This window comes from Crinia signifera, chromosome 6 (genome assembly GCF_055691185.1).
Source record: "Crinia signifera chromosome 6, ASM5569118v1, whole genome shotgun sequence".
Classification (NCBI taxonomy): Eukaryota; Metazoa; Chordata; class Amphibia; order Anura; family Myobatrachidae; genus Crinia; species Crinia signifera.
This window is the reverse complement of record NC_139222.1, coordinates 102,210,110-102,232,329: the sequence shown is the minus strand read 5'-3', so window position 1 is coordinate 102,232,329 and position 22,220 is coordinate 102,210,110. Positions and strand designations below refer to the sequence as shown.

The 22,220-nt window shown below is 43.6% G+C and overlaps 1 protein-coding gene across 5 annotated transcripts in view; it reads right to left on the bottom strand.

The window, feature by feature from the left end:
- Positions 1-20,234, bottom strand: part of NOL4L (nucleolar protein 4 like) — a 28,454-nt gene extending 8,220 nt beyond the window's left edge. For 2 of the 5 annotated variants that reach the window (XM_083146576.1, XM_083146577.1), the window contains exons 1-2: positions 17,560-17,696; positions 9,577-9,700 (exon numbers count right to left, since the gene is read on the bottom strand). In XM_083146576.1, coding sequence (XP_083002702.1) covers positions 9,577-9,667 — 91 coding nt within the window. In that variant the 5' untranslated portion in view covers positions 9,668-9,700; positions 17,560-17,696. Of the gene's footprint in view, positions 1-638; positions 889-9,576; positions 9,701-17,394; positions 17,500-17,559; positions 17,697-19,710 lie in introns of those variants that run through there. The other 3 variants (XM_083146574.1, XM_083146575.1, XM_083146578.1) reach the window with 3 other exon arrangements.
- Positions 20,235-22,220: the final 1,986 nt, after the last annotated feature.

Sequence of the window (22,220 nt, the reverse complement as noted above, 5' to 3'; positions counted from 1 at the left end):
ATCCTGCAAGCGCTGAACTCACCCAGTCTGCATTCATCCGATACTCGACCCAAGAAACCATGTTTCATCCATCCATCCGGCTTTTAGCGGTGTGGAAATAACTCTGCCGCTACTCTCACTACTGGTCGCTCCCTCTGGCTGGTACCCACACTGACTGCTGCCCAACTGTCACCGGGCACAACACCCCCCCACCCTTCCCCCTGGCTGTCGTTACTGAGGGAGCTGCATGTGCACCAGCTGTAAATTAAAGGAGAAGGGACCTTGCAATTCCTAGTCATTATTTGTCTGGGTCAGTCTACAGCTGTGGGTCACGTTCTAGATAATATAGTGGCAGTGTCAAGGTAGAAATAATGGTGAGCGAGGGAAGCTACTTTGAGCGTCTGCGCTGCTGTGAGAGATCCTCAAAATATACATATATATATATTTTTAGCAGATATGTTGAGGATCTCTCATAGCAATGTTGACACTCAAAGGACTGAAGGGCTTGTTAATTTTTTATACACACACCTCTGCCTGGCATATCAGCAGCAATGTACATGCTGTAGTCACTCAGCATCGGAAGTAGGATCAACAGAGTGATTGTAGCAGAGTATAAGTCAGATTATTGCAAAATACAATCTCATTCAGTGCACACCTACATTTCAAGTCCACAGATCTGAGAGGATTTAGCTAATTCTGGGATAGATGAACGGACATGGGATTACTTCCTAGAGACACTGGCTGTCGTAGATCTAAAGAGGGAGAAGGAAGGAAACAAAGGGGGAGGGGAAGTCTAGTCTGTAACAAGGATAAAATGGACCTTCCCAAGTTATGCACTGCTCATCTTTAGAACAATGCAACATCTGTGCCTTCTACTGTTTAAAGTCCACCTATAATCTTCACAGAGAAGCAATCTGAAACCCTCTACCACTTGGGTCAAATGTATTGAGCCTTAACAAGAGATAAAGTGGAGGGTGATAAAGGACCAGCAAATCAGTTCCCTCGAGGAGGCCCTGTGTGGCTGGATCCTGCAGAACAGGATCCGCCCACTCCCGACCACATTTCATGTGTAACACAGTGCGGCATTGAAATGTATGTGTTCCCATTGAAATCCAGTCATCCGGTCCTACCGCAGACCCGATAGCTGCGGCCGCACCGCTAATGTGTGTCCAGCGGCATAGGAGCCTGTGTGCGGCGCAGCGGGTCTGCCACTATGTGTGGCCTAAGGAAAACATTTTAGGGAGTGTCACCATTATTGTGTTTTAACTTTTGCAAGTACTTTATGTTAAACTGGAGAATGCATAAAGAAACCCTAAAATGGAGAACACTATTGTTTTCTTATCAAATTCTGTATGTTTGATATGTCACATGACTACCTTCTCAATTAAAAGATGCATTCAAGGTGGCCACGATACTGGTGACATACACTTCAAAATAAATTCCCTCCCATGTCATGTGTAGACACTGGATTAATATTCCCGTACTCATTCTTTTATGAGGGTACTTTCACACTTATGGACCACCCTGTACATATATTTATAGAACAAAGTATCTGACCTGTTGGTAGTATGGAGTTATGTACTAGTAAACTCCAAAACAGAAATTCATATACATATATCTGGTTTAGCTGTATTACAAGTGAGGACTCCTCCTACATCCCAAGGTTAGCTGTGTCACCGGACTGGACGAAAGAGGTAGAGATAGATCTATCTATCTATCTATGGAAGAAAAAGATATAGGGTGCGCTTGATGTGATCAATCAACAATTAAATGGTAGACCATACAATTAAAATCAGTAAAATTTATTAGATCAAAACAGACACGGATTCCATAATCCAATTCTTCCAAAATTGATACCCCACGCGTTTAGTCATAAATGACTTCATCAGGGGTTATGTTCTCTAAACCATTTGAATTTAGGTTTAAAGATTTCTTGATAGTGTTAAAGATTATGGAAAAGAACTCTTTTCCTACAGGATAAGAGAATCTCAAGTAGGATTAAAGGATGATATTTCCACTAGGTATAGTGCAATAACCTGGATCAATGATCTAGCTCCTGTGCTTCCAGTGTCTGAATGCATGTCTGATGAAGTCATTTATGACATTATGTAAAGCTGAGAAGGGGCCTAGTGTGTAGAAAGTGAGCATTTACTAAGTATATATATATATATATATATATATATATATATATATATACGAAGAAGGTGCGGCACTCGGTGCGGCACATATATATATATATATATATATATACATACTTATGGCAGAGTCTACAAGAAGGAGGCAGCGTGTGTGTGTGTGTGTGTATATATATATATATATATATATATATATATATATATATATATATATATATATATATATATATATATATATATATATATATATATATATATATATATATATATAAATAAAAATTAAATGTATACTTTCTCTTTTCCTGTGGTGGGGCAGGGGTGGGGGTTTGAGCCGTAGAGGGCTGTGATTGCCTACCCAGGATCCAGATTACATGGTTTCTCGGCATAGCGCTGAGACTGGCGGTGGTCTCTGACCGCTTCATCCTAGCACTGAAAAAAAAGACTACCAACCACCATCTTTTAAAAACAGCACTTCAGGCTTTACTGGAAGCTTCACTACTGATTTAAGGCATTAAGAAATAGTTACACTGATATAGAAGTTATAGTATGTAAGTGATAGGGCACAAGGAAGTGTCTCCTGAACAAAAGGAGTTCGTAACCAAACAAAAACAATTATAAACCTAACACAAAATCGCATTATACGACGACGATGTTATCTTAACTTTAACTGACAAGTTTCCTTACGACACCTGTTCGGAGAGATTAACACATATAGATAACTATCAATTTAGAACATCACCGATAAAAGAGAGATTTTAGACCTACACAAGGTGTGTCTGTGTGTCACTTTCTCACTTAGCTTTTCTTTAAACACACATTTAGTAAAACATTTTTAATATAGTTAAAATATTTTTGTGCTAGGTCATATTCCTTGTTTTACTTCATAGTAAACCATATGACTTTCACATTATCTGATATTTCTCTAGAATTACAGTACTAACGAACAGGATTGCTATTCTCTTTTTCGCTATTTAGTGTACTCAGCAGAACCCCCCTCACAATATGTCTGACCATGACATGTAAGCACTTTACTATATGATGAAACAGGATGCTATACTTCCTTTCAGATACAGTGGGGGGGATTTACTAAGATGTGTATTCTACTTCACATGTAATGTTGCGAAGGGCAACCAATCAGATCCTGTCTACGATCTTCTAGAGGGCGCTAAATAAATAAGAAGATTCTGATTGGTTGCCCATAGCAACATCATATGAAGTTGAACACACATCTTAGTAAATTTTCATTTTGTGAAGGGAATAAGGAGGGTGAAGGTGATGGGAGTATGAATGGGTGAATGAAAGGTGGATGTGGTATGCTTAGAGATGTTTTGTATTGTGGAATAAAAGGAGTATGGATGAGTATGGGTGAGTATGCTTGATGGTAACATACACACAGTGGAGCTGATTATGTGCCACACACAAGTCAGCCATATTTACACACTCTGAGTACAGGGGTACTATGCTGATATTCTCCCACAAGCTGAGTTGTAGGCACCTCTGCGACCTTGCCACCTCTATGCATATACTAGTGATCGTCATTGTTGCCTTCATTAGCATGTAGTTGCACCAGTCCTATGCCAGGTGAACATAGGAGGGTTTTTTCAACACACTGAATACACAGCAGCAATAGGGCTTTCACTTCTAGGCTGAGTCATGCCCTCCAACCACAAGTGGAGATGTGACTAAGGGGTGCACTAGTCTACAACAATTGTAGTTCCATAAGATTGGCTACTTAGCAAGTGCAAAATAAAAATGTGCAACATCTATCCTCAAAACAGACACAGCAGTGTGTGCGTGACTGTGTCACAATACATATTAGTGCCTATGTGACAATGTAATACAATAAAGCATTAAGTGCCACACAGGGATGGAACAATACACAGATGTGTGTGCGAAACAATACACAGATGTGTGTGCGAAATACAGTATAACTGTACACAGTAGTGTGTGAGCAACACAGAATAACACTGCATAGGCGTGTGTGAGAGACATAGCAAGACAGTAAAAAAGCAGTGTGTGCGAGACGTGAGACAATGTTGGTGTGGGCTATAACTGCATACAGCAGCAGGGAGAGTGACTGGAGAACATCCCCTCCCCCACACTTATTTTACACATGATTTTACAGAGATTAAGATGGTATAACCCCTCCCAGTCAAACAGTGCACCTGACATATCATACCATTCTAGCAATGCCACACACCTGCCTGCAGTACAAGCACAACACACAGATGTGCTTGTTGTACAAAGCAATAGCCTTACCCAAGGTGGCAAAAACTTCAACCCTGCCTCTCCCCTACCTCAGACACCAACCAATATGATGCCTCAACCTCAAAATAATTGCCCTAATCTCTACATCTTTCAGCCTCTTCCAATGCCACAACTCCACAACTAACTGCATCTGATCTGTACATCAGCCTCACTGCATGCATCCTGCAGAACACCGCATCCAGTGGTAACATTCTCACGTCACTGGATCTATCCAGCACACCACCCCTTACTGCATATATTCTTCACCTCAGTGCCTAGAAAGTATTCGGCATACACTATGCTTAAACCCAACTCCTCACTGCACCTATTCTGCTCTCACTGCTTCAATCCGGTTATTTACTACAGAAATGCTCACTGTATTAATTACATGGTTTCCATTTGACACAGTACTATTGTACTAGTATATTATGCCAATTAGAGGGACTAGACAGGTTAAGTAGCACCCCAGTTATGTATTATGAAACACTGGACACGCCAATTAGTATTTCAAACAATAAACAAGTTAATCTCATTACTCTGCTTAAACTGTAATCAGGGAATCATCATGTATTATGGTCAGGCTTACCATACTATCCCTTTAAACAGGGACATTTACTGAATTACACAGGTTCTTTTGCATGAAATGTAGGCTTGAAGTTCAGCCAGCCACAGAACCTGTGTAATTCATGAGTGTCCCAGGTTAAATAGTATGCTGTGATTATTGTTATACATAAATAAGCAACACAGGAAACAGGGCTTAAGGTCCATACGGGTTGGGATCATTTAGTCTACAGCATGATGGTTGACAGTCATTAGGTCGACATGGGTCTATGTCGACATGGGAAAAGGTCAAAAGGTCATTAGTTTGACAGGTCGTTAGTTCGACAATGTCTAGGTCGACACTCAAAAGGTCGACATGGGGTTTTTCGCTGTTTTTTTTACCTGAATGTCAACACAGTTGACATGGACACAGTGTAAAGTGAACCGCATCGCTCGCTATGAGTCGGGCACGGTGCCTCGCTACACTCGGCACACTATTTTATTCTCCCACCAAGCCCTAGTGGATGGTAGTGCATGAAATACCGCCTGTCGGCACATGTCGGCTCAAATAGCAGTGAAAAACCCCATGTCGACATTTTGACTTTCGACCTAGACATTGTCGAACGAATGACCTGTCGAACGAATGACCCGTCGAACTAGAACCATGTTGACCTTTACCCATGTCGACCTAACGGCGTCAACCATCATGCTGTAGACCAAATGATCGCATCCCCTCCATACACACGGGACGATTTGGGGCTATTTTCTAAGCGATCTGACTAGATCGCTTTGAACAGGCATGGCCAAACTATGGCCCTCCTGTTACAAGTCCCATCATGCCTTGCCACAGTTTTGCTATAAGGGAATGCTAAAACTATGACAAGGAATGCTGGGATGTGTAGTTTCACAACAGCTGGAGGGCCACAGTTTGGACATGCCTGGCTTAGAAGGTCAGGCAGGTGTGGCATTGCTAGAATGGTATGATATGTCAGAATGCAGGCAGGTGTGTGGCATTGCTAGAATGGTATGATATGTCAGGTGCACTGTTTGAATGTGTGTACGTGGAATAGCAATGGGCCACGCAGCGCCATCTATCCTGCTAAGATCGCATTGTTAAATGCTGCCTTGCACTGATCGCTCAGCGTACATTGCGCGTGTTTGGCGCGTGTACAGTGATGTGTATTGAGCGATCCATGCTAACGCACATCGCCCTGTGTGTATGGGCCTTAACAGTTGAAAACAATAAAAGAAAGGATGGCATAAAACCTCAGTATTAGGTGCCATTTAAGCTGGTTTAAGAATAAAGCGCAGGGAAGTGGCCCCGCCCATGACAGCTTACATTCTAAAGGGGAGGAGCAGACAGGGGTGACCCAAATGGGGTAGACCGTGAGCAAGGAACAGAGGATTAAGGTAAGATTTGGCTAGGTTTGGTGAAGTGGTCCAAGCTAGTTTGAAGTTTTGTAGAGAGGTAAAGAGCCGAATCAGAGAGGTAGAGAAATCAGCATGTGAAAAGTCTTGTATGTAGGAGTGGGAGGAAGCGATTAGTAGGCAGCATCGACTTAGATGTCAAACACATCCAATTTGTCCACTTTTCACCCGATTTCAAATCAAAAGTGATCAAATCAGACTAGATCGGTCAAATGTGGTCAAATCAAAGGTCAAAACGAAAAGGTCGACAGGTCGTTAGTTCGACAATGTCTAGGTCGACACAGGGTTTTTCACAGTTGACATGGACACAGTTTAAAGTGCACCGCATAGCTCGCTATGCGTCGGGCACTATTTTATTCTCCCACCAAGTCCTAGTGGATGGTAGGGCATGAAATACCCTAAAGGGGGCCTTAAGACATGTTAAGTTTAAGAAAGCGCTTGGAAGAACCCGCATGTTGTGGTACCTAAACTACTGATCTTAAAATCTTTAAAAAAAAAATTTAATAAATGAATCCATAATGGCGGCTTTGGCCTTGCACTCAGACGTTCTCAAAAACTGGAAAGGATCTTTCCCCTTTCAGTGGGCCAAGACCACTTTGAAATATCTAGGCCCTTGATGGCAAACCTTGACACTCCAGATGTTTTTAAACTACACATCCCAGCATGCTCTGCATCAGACTTAGCATGGCCAAAATAGCAAAACTGAAGCAGAGCATGCTGGGATGTGTAGTTTAAAAACATCTGGATTGTCAAAGTTAGCCATCAAGGATCTAGGCCATTGTACGCAGCTAACTATCCTACTATAATGAGACGTAATCTCCAAGATTTTGGAAAATGTAAATATCTTCCCCTTTTATATAATCAGCAAATTAAAAAGACTTCTTTCACTAGGTTTTTATATCTTCTTTAAACGCTCCCGATATTGCCCCTAGAATTATACTTTAAAGTCTTGAATAGAGCTGTCAGCACATTCATTTGGGCATGGGGAAATGCCTATAATTTCTCGGTTTTAACTAAATCACCAATTTTAGATGAAGTAAACCTTTTTTTGTTTTCAATCATATGCACTATGTGCAAATTGTCATTATGCGCTAGATTGGATAAGTCACAAATGGTTCTTCTGATACACCTCTAGAGCAATCTTTCAGCACTGATGTCCCATTAACTAGCCTTTTACACGCTCGCCCAGCGTCTTCTCACCACACATAACACAAAATTTATTATAGACCAAGTTTGACCCATTGGACATAACCCTTCTTTCTGTCACAACTTCTTACCACTTGGAACTCCCAGGGGCTCAGCGACACTCACCAACTAGTAGACACATCCACTATGACCTTTTACTCCCACAATCAATTGCAGGATAAATTCCCACATATTCGGATGCCTTTATTTGTGTACTTTCAAATCCGCAGCTATGTAACCAATATACTGGCCTCCTCAATCTGATAATCAGTGTTTGGATGATGTTCTATCTCGCTGCCCTACTCTGTTGTTCATCACTTCCATGCTTTATGATCATATACGTCATAAAAAAGATCTAACCTCGAAAAAAGCTGGTATTGCTAAATGGAATGATACATTCCCTAAAATATCTCTGACCAAAATTCTTAAATCTTTTATCAAAATGAATAAACACTCTGCATCATATGCAGAAATGCAACATAAACTACCACACCGCACATATCAGTCTCCTATATTGAGATTTCTTACTGGGGTCTTTACAGATTCTAGTTGTTTTAAATGCTCACAAAGTGATATAGCGCATACATATTCCGCAGCGCTTTACAGAGTATAATTGAACATTCACATCAGTCCCTGAGCTTACAATCTATATTCCCAACCACATGTACACGCACACAGACATTCTAGGGTTAATTTTTGTTGGGAGCCAATTAACATACCAGTATATTTTTGGATTGTGGGAGGAAACCGGTGTACCCGGAGTAAACCCATGGGGAGAATATACAAACTCCGCACAGTTACATTCAAGGTGGGAATGGAACCCATGACCACAGCGCTGTGAGGCAGTAATGCTAACCGTTACACCGTCCATACTGTGTGGTCCTGTGTGGAGGTGAAGAAATTCTGGAATCTAGTTTACGCAGATATATCAACAGCGCTAGGAATTGGGTTTGCACTAACACCAGAGTGGGCCATCTGGGACGTTATGCCAAGCTATAGCTCATCTGACCTCTCCATTCATATCATTGTATACAAGCAGCAATCACCTCCTACCACCAGAGCATACAGGCAGTGCTTTCTTCCCACCATCACTGTATACAAGCATCACCCTCTTCCCACCACCAGAGCATACAGGCAGTGCTTTCTTCCCACCATCATTGTATACAAGAATCACCCTCTTCCCACCACCAGAGCATACAGGCAGTGCTTTCTTCCCACCATCACTGTATACAAGCATCACCCTCTTCCCACCACCAGAGCATACAAGGCAGTGCTTTCTTCCCACCATCACTGTATACAAGCATCACCCTCTTCCCACCACCAGAGCATACAGGCAGTGCTTTCTTCCCACCATCATTGTATACAAGAATCAACCTCTTCCAACCACCAGAGCATACAGGCAGTGCTTTCTTCCCACCCTCATTGTATACAAGCATCACCCTCTTCCCACCACCAGAGCATACAGGCAGTGCTTTCTTCCCACCATCATTGTATACAAGCATCACCCTCTTCCCACCACCAGAGCATACAGGCAGTGCTTTCTTCTCACCATCACTGTATACAAGCAGCACTCGCTACCACTACAGTATACAAGCCGAGCACTTTTCCCATTACCACAGCATGTAAGCAGTACTCATCCTCCTATTACTAGAGTCACAAAGCAACCCTCTTTCACTAATCCCACAGTCCAACAAGCAGCGTATTTTTTTGTGTCACTAGAATATATTCCTCACAATTAGTCTACCATTTGACACCCTGCGCACTCTTCCTTCACACTATCTTAATTGAAATGTAGGCGGGCCCAAACTCCATAGAAACGATCTTTGACCTAAATTGGAATATGTCTATTTACCTTTTACAATCCAGCTCATCCAGATTTAACACACCCCTTAGTAACCCTGACCTCTTCCTCCTGCACATTCCAGACACGAGTAACCCTTACCTCCCCAAATTAACTGACAATTCACAGCCATCTGTCAGGGGCTTGTGGAAAGTGGGAATCACTATACTATTCCAGCACTTCTTATAGAAATCAGTATTTGTATGTATGTATATCACTCACCATCCTCGGGGCCTGGCTCATTCCGAGGGCTCCTCATCTTCTCTTCTTCACTTGGGCTCCCCGACTGATCTACCCATGTGCTGTCATTCATATCCGGCTTGTCGTCACTCACCGAGATCTCATCCTGAAACATATAGCAAAGTGGTCGGATGAGGAGACAAAACAATCCTATAGCTGCTGTCCAGCTTTTGTCTTTAACATGTTAGGCAATTCCTAGCTTCGAAGCAAGCTACTCAGTGGCCATGTACTTCTGTGCTGCTGGGAAACATGCACTGTAGGGAACAGGCAGAATAGTCAGTTGCTGGATGCTTCTCAGACTTTGTCCAGCATGTAATAAAATTTAAATCCGGAAGTTTGGTGCAAGCTAGAGACATCCCAAAGAGACCTCTGATCAGAAAATGTCATTTCCAAATGGCAAAAAAAGAAAATAGAACTACAAGCCTAGTGCTAGTGGTCTATAAAGTTTAGTCTATCCATTTGCGGTCATATGCTGGCCCAGCTATATCCCGGCCAACCTTATCTCACTACACAGAGTTTCCCTTCTATTTTCTTGCAGTCACTGTTCTTCCTGACACCCATGCAAAACTGTAGTTCCTCACAGCTACATCTTTTCTACCGTCCACTTTCATACAAATCCTATGGCAATCTCTTCTCACTGGCCTAGTGCTCCTTATTGTTCTAACATCAGTTTTCAAAACGTGTATCTCATATCCAGTCTGATTTGTTGCATGGGCCATCTTACCTTGCTGCCCAAGCGCACTCCACTACTGTCCTTTATACCCAAATATCCCATCCTTTTCCTCCAGGTCTACAACCCAACAGCAGTTTCTAGAACAACCTTCATACTCCAGGCTTCCCATCACATTCCACACATCATGGTACACTTTTGCACATATAAGTTCTACCTACCCAATGCCCAAAACCCTCACTGCCAACCTTTTACCACTTTCATTATAATCCCATTTATACAAGAATGGACAACTCTTTAATCAAAGCATCAAACTTTTATGGTTTTATATTGGCAGCCGCCGAGATCTGGTAAGTTGCCAGCATCGGCCATGAGGGCAGGATGGAGTGCAGTCAGAAGGGCGGGATGGAGTGCAGTCAGGAGGGCGGGATGACACCTAAACAGTCTATTTCTGCATTTGATCCCGATGCCGCGCATTGGGATCGAATCTGCATCATATGCGGCTGGTACTATGCGATTCAGGGTCACTTTTGATTCAATTTAGACTATATAGTCCAAATGACACTGAATCAACACCGTGTGTATGGGACATTAAACTGGATCCTTTTACTTAGTATCTTTAATGCAGTCAAATGTATAATAATGATTGAAGCCACAGGATACATAGACCAGAAAAAATAAAATCCAGATAATATCCCCTAATCTATTCTGCATAATAAACCCCAGCAAAGAATAGTCCCGCAGGACTGCCATCCTGATCCACAGGGAAAACTCCTGAACTCAGGAAAGACAGACATGGAAACTATGCATCTTGTCAAAGTGATATGTTGCCACCTTGGATTTAGTAGGATGAGAGGCGGAGCCCCAGAAGACATAGCAGAAACAGCAGCCAAAACATGAACTACGTGCAAAATGACCCTGCAAGTGAGAAAACACAAGGGAATAGAATTAACTGGGCTCAAAGTAGTACAAACTGGTTCTTAAAGAACACAGAGAGGGCAGGGACTTACAGAATGCGGGAATGCAGAGAAATACACTGTTTCCCTGTCCCCACTTAAGGCGAAATAACAGAAATATTAAGTATCAGGTATAAAATGAACGGTACTTGTTTCCTAGCACGGCCACAACGATCTTAATCGCGGTCATCGGGGGTAAAATCGGGGCCATCGCGGCCGCTAAAAAATCGGGTGCGATGGGCCAGACGCGATGCCCGCGATTTCCCCATAGAGAACAATGTTAAATGCCTCAATTTACCTGCGATGACCACGATTTCCCATAGGAAACAATGTGAAATGGCTCAATTTAGCCAAATTATCATAGGAACAATAGTAAATGGGCCAAAAACACCCCTGAACTTTGAAATGTCCCCCCAAAAGTAGTTGACGCCACCCCGCCATCAACGTGAACCCGAAGCGTGGCGAGCCCGCGAGGGGCGGCGGTACGCGTCCTCCGACCTTTTCATGCCCTACTATCCACTAGGGCGTGGACCGAGCCCGAAGCGTGGCGAGCCCCGCGAGGGGACGCGGATACCTTCACAGTTATACGCGTCCCCTCGCGGGCTTCCCAGGTGTCCATGGCGACGCGGACACCTGGGAAGCCCGCAAAGGGACGCGTTTACCTGTGAAGGTATCCGCGTCCCCTCGCAGGGCTCGCCACACTATTCTATTCTCACTCCACGCCCTAGTGGATATTAGGGCATGAAAAGGTCGGAGGACGCGTACCGCTGCACTCGCCACGCTTCGGGTTCACGTTGATGGCGGGGTGGCGTCAACTACTTTTGGGGGGACATTCCACTGCTCTGTGGGTTTTTTTGGGGTTTCTGGCCCATTTACCATTCTTCCCTATGCTGATTTGGGTAAATTGATCCATTTAACATTGTTTCCTATGGGAAATCGTGGTCATCGCGGGTAAATTGAGGCATTTAACATTGTTCCCTATGGGGAAATCGGGGGCATCGCGTCTGGACCATTTAAGCATTTTTATGTGCACACGACGCGACCGACCCGATTTTCCACTATTTTCAATGCATTTCAATGGAAAAATCGGGGGCATCGCGTCGGTCGCGTCGCAGGCCACTAAAAATTACCCCCGATGGCCGCGATTGTGGCCGTGCTAGGAAACAAGTACCAAATGTACAACTGACCAAGTAAGATATCAAAACCATATGATAATCTGGGGAAGGCGCTGCTGCATGACCTCAATAACAGGGTCAACAAGACTATTATCCTTAAGCATCATTGCTTCAAGAGCCATGTCAAAGGCTATTAAATAGGGCCCCAAATATTGCTGGCTAAAGAGAGGAGCAATAGAAGACTGATCAAGAAATAAACATAATTGAGGATTCAGTCAAGATGACAAGATGTAGGCAAACAGGTCTACTTCCAGGGATACTCAGAACTGCGCAAGGACTACTTGCTTCAGTGTAAGCACCGGCTGCTTGAACAGTCTGATTCCCAGTCATCCATACGCAGTATTTAGGTCAGTACTCTAGTCAGAACAAATGTATCCTGCAAGATGCTTTCCTAATGGCCTGGGAACTACTTAATGTTTTGGATGTCACAGTGGTAGCACTGTGCATCATGACTGCTTGGTCCTACCAAGAAATGTCCAGATGCTTAGGACCCACTACAAGCCAGGGTTCTGTAACATATAAATGGTAAAAAAATGGAGCAAGACAAGTTTCCCAAGCATGGTGAACAAAGAAAATCACTATCTCAGGAGACACAGTAAGGGTCCCAGATTACAGGATATGGGATATCCATTCACCAACTCAGCGAGTAATCCAGCCTGTGAGATAAATGGTCGGGACATTTAGTACAGACCAGTTCCACTACAGGGGATATGCACTTTTGCACAAAGGGCCTTCTTCAGATCTGAGCTCAGTACACATTTGTTTGGCAAATGGGCAAAAACAGGTGTACTGCAGGTGAGGCAGATGTAACATGCATAGAGAGAATTACATTTGGGTGGGGTGTGCTGAAACTAAAAGCTAAATTGCAGTGTAAGAATAAAGCAGCCAGTATTTACCCTGCACAGAAACAAAATAACTCACACAAATCTAACTCTCTCTATACGGGTGTGGATCATTTTATCGACCACACTAAGGTCGACAATCATTAGGTCGACACTGTCGGGATGGGGGGGGGGGTCGACAAGTGTCTAGGTCGACATAGGACAATGTCGACAAGGGTTTATGTGGACATAGCGTTAGGTCAACATGGGTTATGTCAACAGGTCGGAAGGTCAACATGGTTTTATTTACTGTTTTTTTACCCGAATGTCAACATGAACACAGTTGGAAGGCAACCGCATCGCTCGCTTCGCTCACTAGCCTTCAGGCAAGGTTCCTCGCTGCGCTCTGCACACTATTTTATTCTCCCACCACGCCCTAGTGGATGGTAGGGCATGAAATACCACCTGTCGGCACATGTTGGCTCAAAAAACAGTAAAAAAAAAAAACATGTCGACCTTCCGACATAACCCATGTCGACCTTCACCTATGTCCACCTAGACACCTGCCGACGTTCCCACCTGTCGACCTAACGGTGTCGACCTAATTGTGGTCGATAATTGACCGTATCCCCTCTATACATGTTACATCTGCCCCACCTGCAGTACACATGGTTTTGCCCATTTTCCAAACAAATGTGTACTGAGCTCAGATCTGAATAAGCCCTAAATGATTATAGATTTATGTTTAGGGCATTATTTATAAGGTGAATATACTAATACAGTATTGACGAGAGTGTATGTTCTTCAGGTGGATATTAGCACCTGTAGAGAACAAATGACTAAAAGGTAGGAGGAAGAGGCGTCCAGGAACACTGTGGAAATCACTGCGGTTAGTAATTATTTGGGCCTCTTTATGATCTAGCTGACCAATCCTGCAAGTCAGTTCCCTTAAAAGCAAAGGCAACACTGGTGGACCACAGACATGAGGATATGGATATAGAGATCCCAATATCCACGAATATCTGCCCTCACCGATACCAATTGAAGAAACTTGATCCAGAAGATATAATTACTCTTTCAGGAAAACATAACAGGGCTTCAGATCCAAAAGAAGTTGGAAGAAGCATTCCTGCTTGGGAACCATTAGCAAAAACTAGGCCCCCTCTGATGATCAGGAGCAGGTCGGATGTCAATATAATCCAGCATCTCTTTGTAAAAGTAAACATGCAAGATATTAGGGCAAGCTGCATCAGCTTTGCAAATGTTCCAGCTGCTCACGTGAGCTGCAAGAGAATTAGTGCAGAACCAGCGCTGGATATAGGTCTTTTTAGAAGACTGTCTAAACTCTCGTCTGTGTCACCCTGCCACTATGCATTGCTGGGAAAGATGTTCACAACTCCAAATCGCCATAAGGGGATCCTAAACTCCATGAGGCACAAAAGTAACTGTCTGGGTCTGCCCACTGCCCCTCTTTAAAGAGGGAGTGCAATGGATGACAAGTTCTCTGAGCACGGATGTATGAGAGGGACAAGAGCAACAGCCCAATAAGCATATAAAAAAATCCAAACAGGAAGGACTCATCAGATTTGGAGACCCGATCAAATTGTCAAACCATCCTAGTCTTCCCAAGACTCCCCTTCCTCATCATGTGAGGAAGTGTATACCACATTCCTCATGAGCCAAACCCATAGAGAAAGTGGTGACATTCCTCAAAAGACCTGGTCTGAAATAGTGTGTTAGCCCAAGCTAAGTTAGGGGGTGCATTTATAAAGATATGAGTTCTATTGAAAATAGGATGGGATCTATTGAGTTCTATTAAAAATGGGATTTCCCATAGAAACCAATCAGTTTCTATTTATTATCTTCTAGAAGGTTCTAAATAAATAAGTAGAATCTGATAGGTTGCTATGGGCAACGTCCCATCTTAGTAACTTTACCCCTAAGTTGGAGACGTTGGGGTACTCGGTCTAGCAAACTAGGTGGACTATACCCCAAAGGAGGTGAAGTAATAACCGCACTCTGATCAGCTTAAGTGCTTCCAATAGTAAACGTTCAGGAACAAATGGTTATTTTCTACAAAAACTAAAGAAGAAAATACTCTGCAATTTAAAATGGGTCATATCATCAATATACAGTTAGCATTTAACACAGGGTTGCCTTCTTTTAAACTATCTTTCAGGGGTGCAGGGCCTGATATAGAAGTAATCAAGCCCCACCCCTATTACTGAAAATCCGGCAGTCTTAGAAGAGGAGGCGGGGTTAAATTGCACAATTTACATCTTTAGCCCCACCCCCAAAAGCCGTGTGAAACGCAGGAAATTAACAGGGGGGGGGGGGGGGGGGGGGCAGCGGCGATATCCGGGAGGGTTTTCCACCTTTCCAGGGACCTGGCCATTCCAGGAGGGTAGGCAACTCTGATTTTAACAGGCAAACACTTGAAGACCATTCTTCCATGTTATACAGACACACATAGCCCCTGACTCTTACACACTGGATAGTTTCTTTCTCTAGAAATCACGGACATCACTGGGCAGCTACATGACCAATAACTATAATGTAGAGGGCTTTTGATGACAGATCAGGGGTTGGAATGAATCTCACTAGATTGCTAAATTTTTAGTGTAAGCAGTAAATTATAATACAGGAGAAAATGTACAGAGCAGTAATGAATGATGAAGGTTTAGGGTGCAAAATGCATATTATATGTAAGTTTAGTGTATAATTTACTCTTAGAGCATAATATATATGGAACTTATCAATACAGACTTCATGAAGTCAGTTTAGAATATGATGCGGTCAGTTTCCAAATGACCCCCCCTGCACTCACCGTTTCCACCTCGCCTGTTCCCTGAGGTGAGGTGGAAACAGCGAGTAGGACCGTTATAACGGCGGGGCTCATTGCATTTGCAGCAAACATCACAGTTTTTTGGTGGTTAGCAAGCTGAAATGCTGGTGGAAAAATAATTGAAAAATTATTAGTAGGGGTAGTATAACACACATACACAGGCATATCATGTGTAGGGTCATCAATATAACATACATGTATAGGGTAGTATAACACACAGGAATATATGTAGAAGAGTCAGTGTAACACAAACAGGTATAGGAAGTGTACGGTCAGTATAACACACACACACACAATGTGTAGGGTGAATAAAACACACACAGTCATATGATGTGTAGTGTCAGTAAAAACACACACACACACACACACACACAATGTGTAGGGACAGCAAAAAAACACACACACAAGCATATGTGTGGGCCAGTAAAACACTCACAAGCATATGATGTGTAGGGTCAGTAAAGAACACATACACACACACTTATGATGTGTAGGGCCAGTAAAACACACATGCATATGATGTGTGGGTCAGTATAACACACACACAAAGGCATATGATGTGTAGGGTCAGTATAACACACACACAGGCATATGATGTGCAGGGTCAGTATAACACACACACACAGGCATATGATGTGCAGGGTCAGTATAACACACACACACACACACACACACACATATGATGTGTAGGGTCAGTATAACATACACACACACACACACACACGCATATGATGTGTAGGGCCAGTATAACACACACACAGGCATATGATGTGTAGGGCCAGTATAACACACATGCATATGATGTGTGGGTCAGTATAACACACACACAAAGGCATATGATGTGTAGGGTCAGTATAACACACACACAGGCATATGATGTGCAGGGTCAGTATAACACACACACACACAGGCATATGATGTGCAGGGTCAGTATAACACACACACACACACACACACACACACACACACACACACACACACATATGATGTGTAGGGTCAGTATAACATACACACACACACACACACACACGCATATGATGTGTAGGGCCAGTATAACACACACACAGGCATATGATGTGTAGGGCCAGTATAACACACAGGCATATGATGTGTTGGGCAGTATAACGCACACACAATCATATGATGTGTAGGGTCAGTATTACACACACACACACACACACACACACACACATGATGAGTAGGGTCAGTATTACACACAGGTATTAATGAGATATAAAAGCCTGCCCGCGTTCCTCCCCCGTGCAGTGCGCAAGGTACACTCATTGCAATGGTAAAACAACAGGACAGGAGCATGCAGTCATTGCACACACACCAGTCAAGCCAGGCCTGTGTTCTACACATGATGACTGAGTATGTGCTCTGGGTCTCATGTATCCCTCACTGCTGCCCCGGGTCCTGCGTATCCCGGCACTGTGCACCCAGACTGCAGCCCTTTACACACCCCACCATGTTCTACCTCCCATCCCCCGGGTCGCACCTCAGGCCGGATCCGGGTGTTCGGGCACCGTGTGACAGCTGCGGCTGGGCAGGGACTGCGTGACGTCACAAGCCGGCCTGTCCCACCCAGGCCACCGTACACATAGCAGGGCGGGGTTTTCTAGCTCGCCCACTTCTACTGTACTGTGTGATCCCCTGTATTTTCTTCCTTGTGAATGTGTATGCACTGCTCCCAGTATACTGCACAAACACTAATGACTGTATACATCTGTACTCCACGAATGCACTGCAATCTGTAGGAACAATTAAATTCAGGGCTATGCTGGGAATAGCATGGAAACTCATGTTTTGGATGCAGATAAGTCACATTGCTGTAGTATAACTAGATGTGTCATATTTCTTCCCGTGTAAACAATGCACAATGGACGCAGCAGAGCTATAAAATCTGCAGAAAAGAAAAAAAGGCTCCTATTGCCAGATCCATAGATCCAATTGCTGAAGGCGGAGACGCAGCATCAGATCACCAACAGCTATCTGAGTAGAGACACATAGCAGTGGCTGATTGCCGCCAATTTCCCATTTCCCTGCTAGCCAGATTGGGAAAGGAGGAATATTATACATGTTTAAAAATCCTGAACGAACACAATTGGGATTGGAAAATCAGGTATTGTTACCAAGTTTCATTTCCCTGATTCCCCCACGGAATGCCAACCCTAGACAGCTGCCGATCTGCCATGACATTACACCGGGGAAATGGAGCGGTCATGTATGGGAGACTTAATGTGCCCACACACGCACCGATCCCGGCGGTGCGATGCTATACGATGGGGTGCGTGCTCCCGCGGCACGTCATCGCACAGTACAAAAAGTATGTGCTGCACATACTTTTTGTACTAGCTTTTTCTAGCATAGCATCGCATCACATGCACATCGTATGCACAAGGCATACGATGCGATGCTATGTGTGCTACTTAAGCCCACAACGCACGCCGGGATCGATGCGTCTGTGGGCACCTTTAAGACTAAGGGCCAGATTCTCTAAGCTTCAAAAGTGATAAAATGGAGAGAGTGATAAACAGCCAGCCAATCAGCTCCTACCTGCCATGTCACAGGCTGTGTTTAAAAAATGTCAGACAGGAGCTGATTGGCTGGCTGTTTATCACTCTGCATTTTATCACTTTTGAAGCTTAGAGAATCTGGCCCTAAAGCTGGCCATACAGCTACAGATTTATTGTCAGATTGGGCTGATTGGAACAAAATCCTGGTCATGGATGAGAGCAAATGACAGTTGACCATTTGCTTTGAATTGCTGGAAAACTGCCAAAAACTGTCATTCAGATATTACCAGGTTTTTGGTCCAACCAGCCCAATCTGACAATCGATCTGTAGATGTATGGCCAGCTTTAGCTTACTCAGAATGGCTGCCGGAACTCCTCTGCCGAGGCCAGAATATCCGCGTCAGTAAACCCTGGCCTCTGCATGCCTAGGAAATGGGGGTAACATGCCTCCCTTTTGTAGCACTGTATATATCACTGTCCCCCCAATGGCCAAAGCTTGTAAATTATGTAGGGTATTGAGGGCACTGCTAGTGATAACAAAGGATTGATTTTGAACATGTGCAGTCCACCCGCTATGTTAGCAGTAGCATGCAAGCCATTGGGTTTTGTACTGCCCTGGATCACACCAAATATATACAGGAGCCTGCATAAGGACTCAAGGACTTACACTCCACACATGGCCAGTGGCGATTAATGTTTCCGTAAATGTTTTTATACTGCAGCATTTGGATCCACATTGACAGAAAATATCCAGAAACATTGGGCTCTCACCATCGATAGCAACCACTGAACATTGATGACTGTAAAACACTAATGTTCATTGTACACCCTAAGCCTGCTTATTGTAATCAATGTATAATGCTACATTTTCATAACAAGTACTACTTATACACTGTTTCCCAGGTTACAAAGTAGAAAATTCACTTATAATAAAAGCACACAGCTGACCCCAGTGGTGCACACATGGGGATCTCTAAACAGAGCGTGAATGACTGAAATTTTTTTTCAGCGAAGACCAGGAGATTAATTTCTCTAGAAACCTTTGAGACACACCACCGTTTTGGAGAAGGGATACTCAACCTGTACATACACACCGCACATAATTGTACCCCCTCCCCCCTAAAAAATCTCACCTTTTCACCAATGCTGCAGAAATCACTCCACCACTTCCCCAGACATTGGCACTTTGTTTGCAGCACATGAGGTCAACTCAAGAGAGTAGGCTTACACATAGACTGCACATGGGTCCATTCATGAACTTTCACTAAAACACACTCCAAATGTACAGATGTGCGCAGGTAGTCCACAACACGCCTCCCTACGTAGACAAGAAATACAAGGTGATTATCATGCAATGAAACAACTATGACATAGGTTAAGGCTGCACTATACTCTGGCTCGATGAGTTGTCACAAATGCTGCTGCTGAAGCGATGAGCGATAACTGCTGTCGCTCCAACTAGGACAGAAATAGATAGAACGCCTAGCACATCCCATGCATGTGCAACAGCAATCATACAGTTATGAAAAATGGATAACCAAGAGGAAGATAAGCATCTCACCACATTATAGCTATATAAAATTCAGGATATATTTATTGATCTCACAAAGAATTGATGAAAATTGGTAAAAATAATACATATGTATTATATCAGTATGTATATAACATGGACTATTTGATCTTAATTCCATTATAAAATAATTATATCTTTTGTCCATAAAACATGGGTCTATATTCCAAAATTGACAGTAAAGGAATATGTGGACACACTGCACTGGACACACTGTCCTCTGTATCTATTAGCACTTGTATACAGCACTCTGAACACTGCATATTGTATCTGTATACAATGCAATTATCTGTGTATACTGCCACATATACACTGACATACGGTCACGGTATACACTGCGCAGAGTACATGGGGCAATATATACTGAGAGCATTGTATACACAGCATACAGATGGGATGCGGTCAAAATCCCGGCGGTCGGAATCCCGACAGTCAAAATACCGACCGCCGCAATGCTGACACTTTGTCCCTCTATGGGTGTCTACGGCACCCATAGAGGGAGAATAAAAAAGTGTGCCGAGCGCAGCGAGGCACTGGGCCCACTGCGTGGCGAGCGCAGTGAGCCCGCAAGGTGGGGGGCGATCCACGCCCCCCCCCCCCTTGTCGGCATTGCGGCGGTTGGGATTCCGGCATCGGTATTTCGACTGCTGGGATTTCATACTGATCCCATACAGATATGTGTATGACCTGACCTATGCACAGAATTCAGAAACTTATTTTGTTTCCTGGTACACTTCTATTATAAGGGCAGTCAGATATCAGGCATGGTAAGTTGTCTGTTTCTCAGGATAGTTCCCCTTATTATGCGAGGTAACTCCACACAATATATACATCCACTATCCACTGTGTATATATCACTTCCCTGTATACTATACTCTACACACATTGGGGGTTATTTTGGTTTGTTCGCTTGCATGCGAATTTGCATGTGAGCACAATGTTTCTTATTTGCACATGCGCATTTCCGAACATGCGCACGGTGCAAGCTGCCACTGCGAACAGAGTGTTCGCCGTGCGCACGCACTCACCAATGAGGCCAGGGGGCGTGGTGCAGCAGCGGGTAGTCACTCCCATGGGACAGCCCAGCATTTCATGGGCCTTCCCATGAAATGCTGGGCATTCCCATGGTAATCACAATGTGACATGGGTGCCAGGGGCGTGCAGCTGACATCACCGGATGTCAGCTGCCCGCCATTTTCCCCTTAGGAATACACACAAAACGAAGACACCTTAGAGTGTCTTCGTTTCGCGTGTACCCTCCACATCATTCGATGGTCGGTGACCATCAAATGATGTGGGTGTTTCCCTATAGGCTGCAAAGGGATGTTAATGTAAAACATCCATTCGCAGCCGTGCAGCCGAATTCGGCCTGCGAAGGGGCGCAGCAGCATTTGTGAGCGGTGGGCGAAAAATCACACACAGTGCTGGGAACTTCGCAGTTCTGCATGTCAACCAGAATAACCCCTATTGTATACTATACATTGTACAATCTAAACTGAATTAGTGCAACACTCATTACACTGCTCACTACTTAATTTTCTGTATACTAGCACTGATCCGTGTACCAAATAAAATGAGCACATTGCTGGTATGCCCCATCAGCCGGTACACTCCTTTCAGCCATTCTGTTGTGTCTTGTTTGGTGAAACATAGAATATGCCTCTAAGTGCATAGTTTCACAAGATAACAGATGTGTGCAGATTAATAGCTCTCTGCAGTGTGTGTGCTCCCTTGCAGAGAGGATGAGACACATTTTAAATCCTTGTAATCAGAAAGCAGCTTAAACCTGCTGCAAAGAGGACTTTAATAGAGAGCAGGAGGCTACAGCTCCAACTTCAACCTGCCCTCACAAAGGACCTTCGGAAATAAAGGGGAGAGAATCAATCAAATCTATTCTTTGATCGACAGAACTTTCAAGTTCTCTCACTCTGCTTAAAGTGAAAATACACCTTAGGAAGTAAAAAAAATAAATAATAATAATAATTTAATAACACACACACACACACATACATACATACATATATATATATACACACACATATATATATATATATATATATATATATATATATA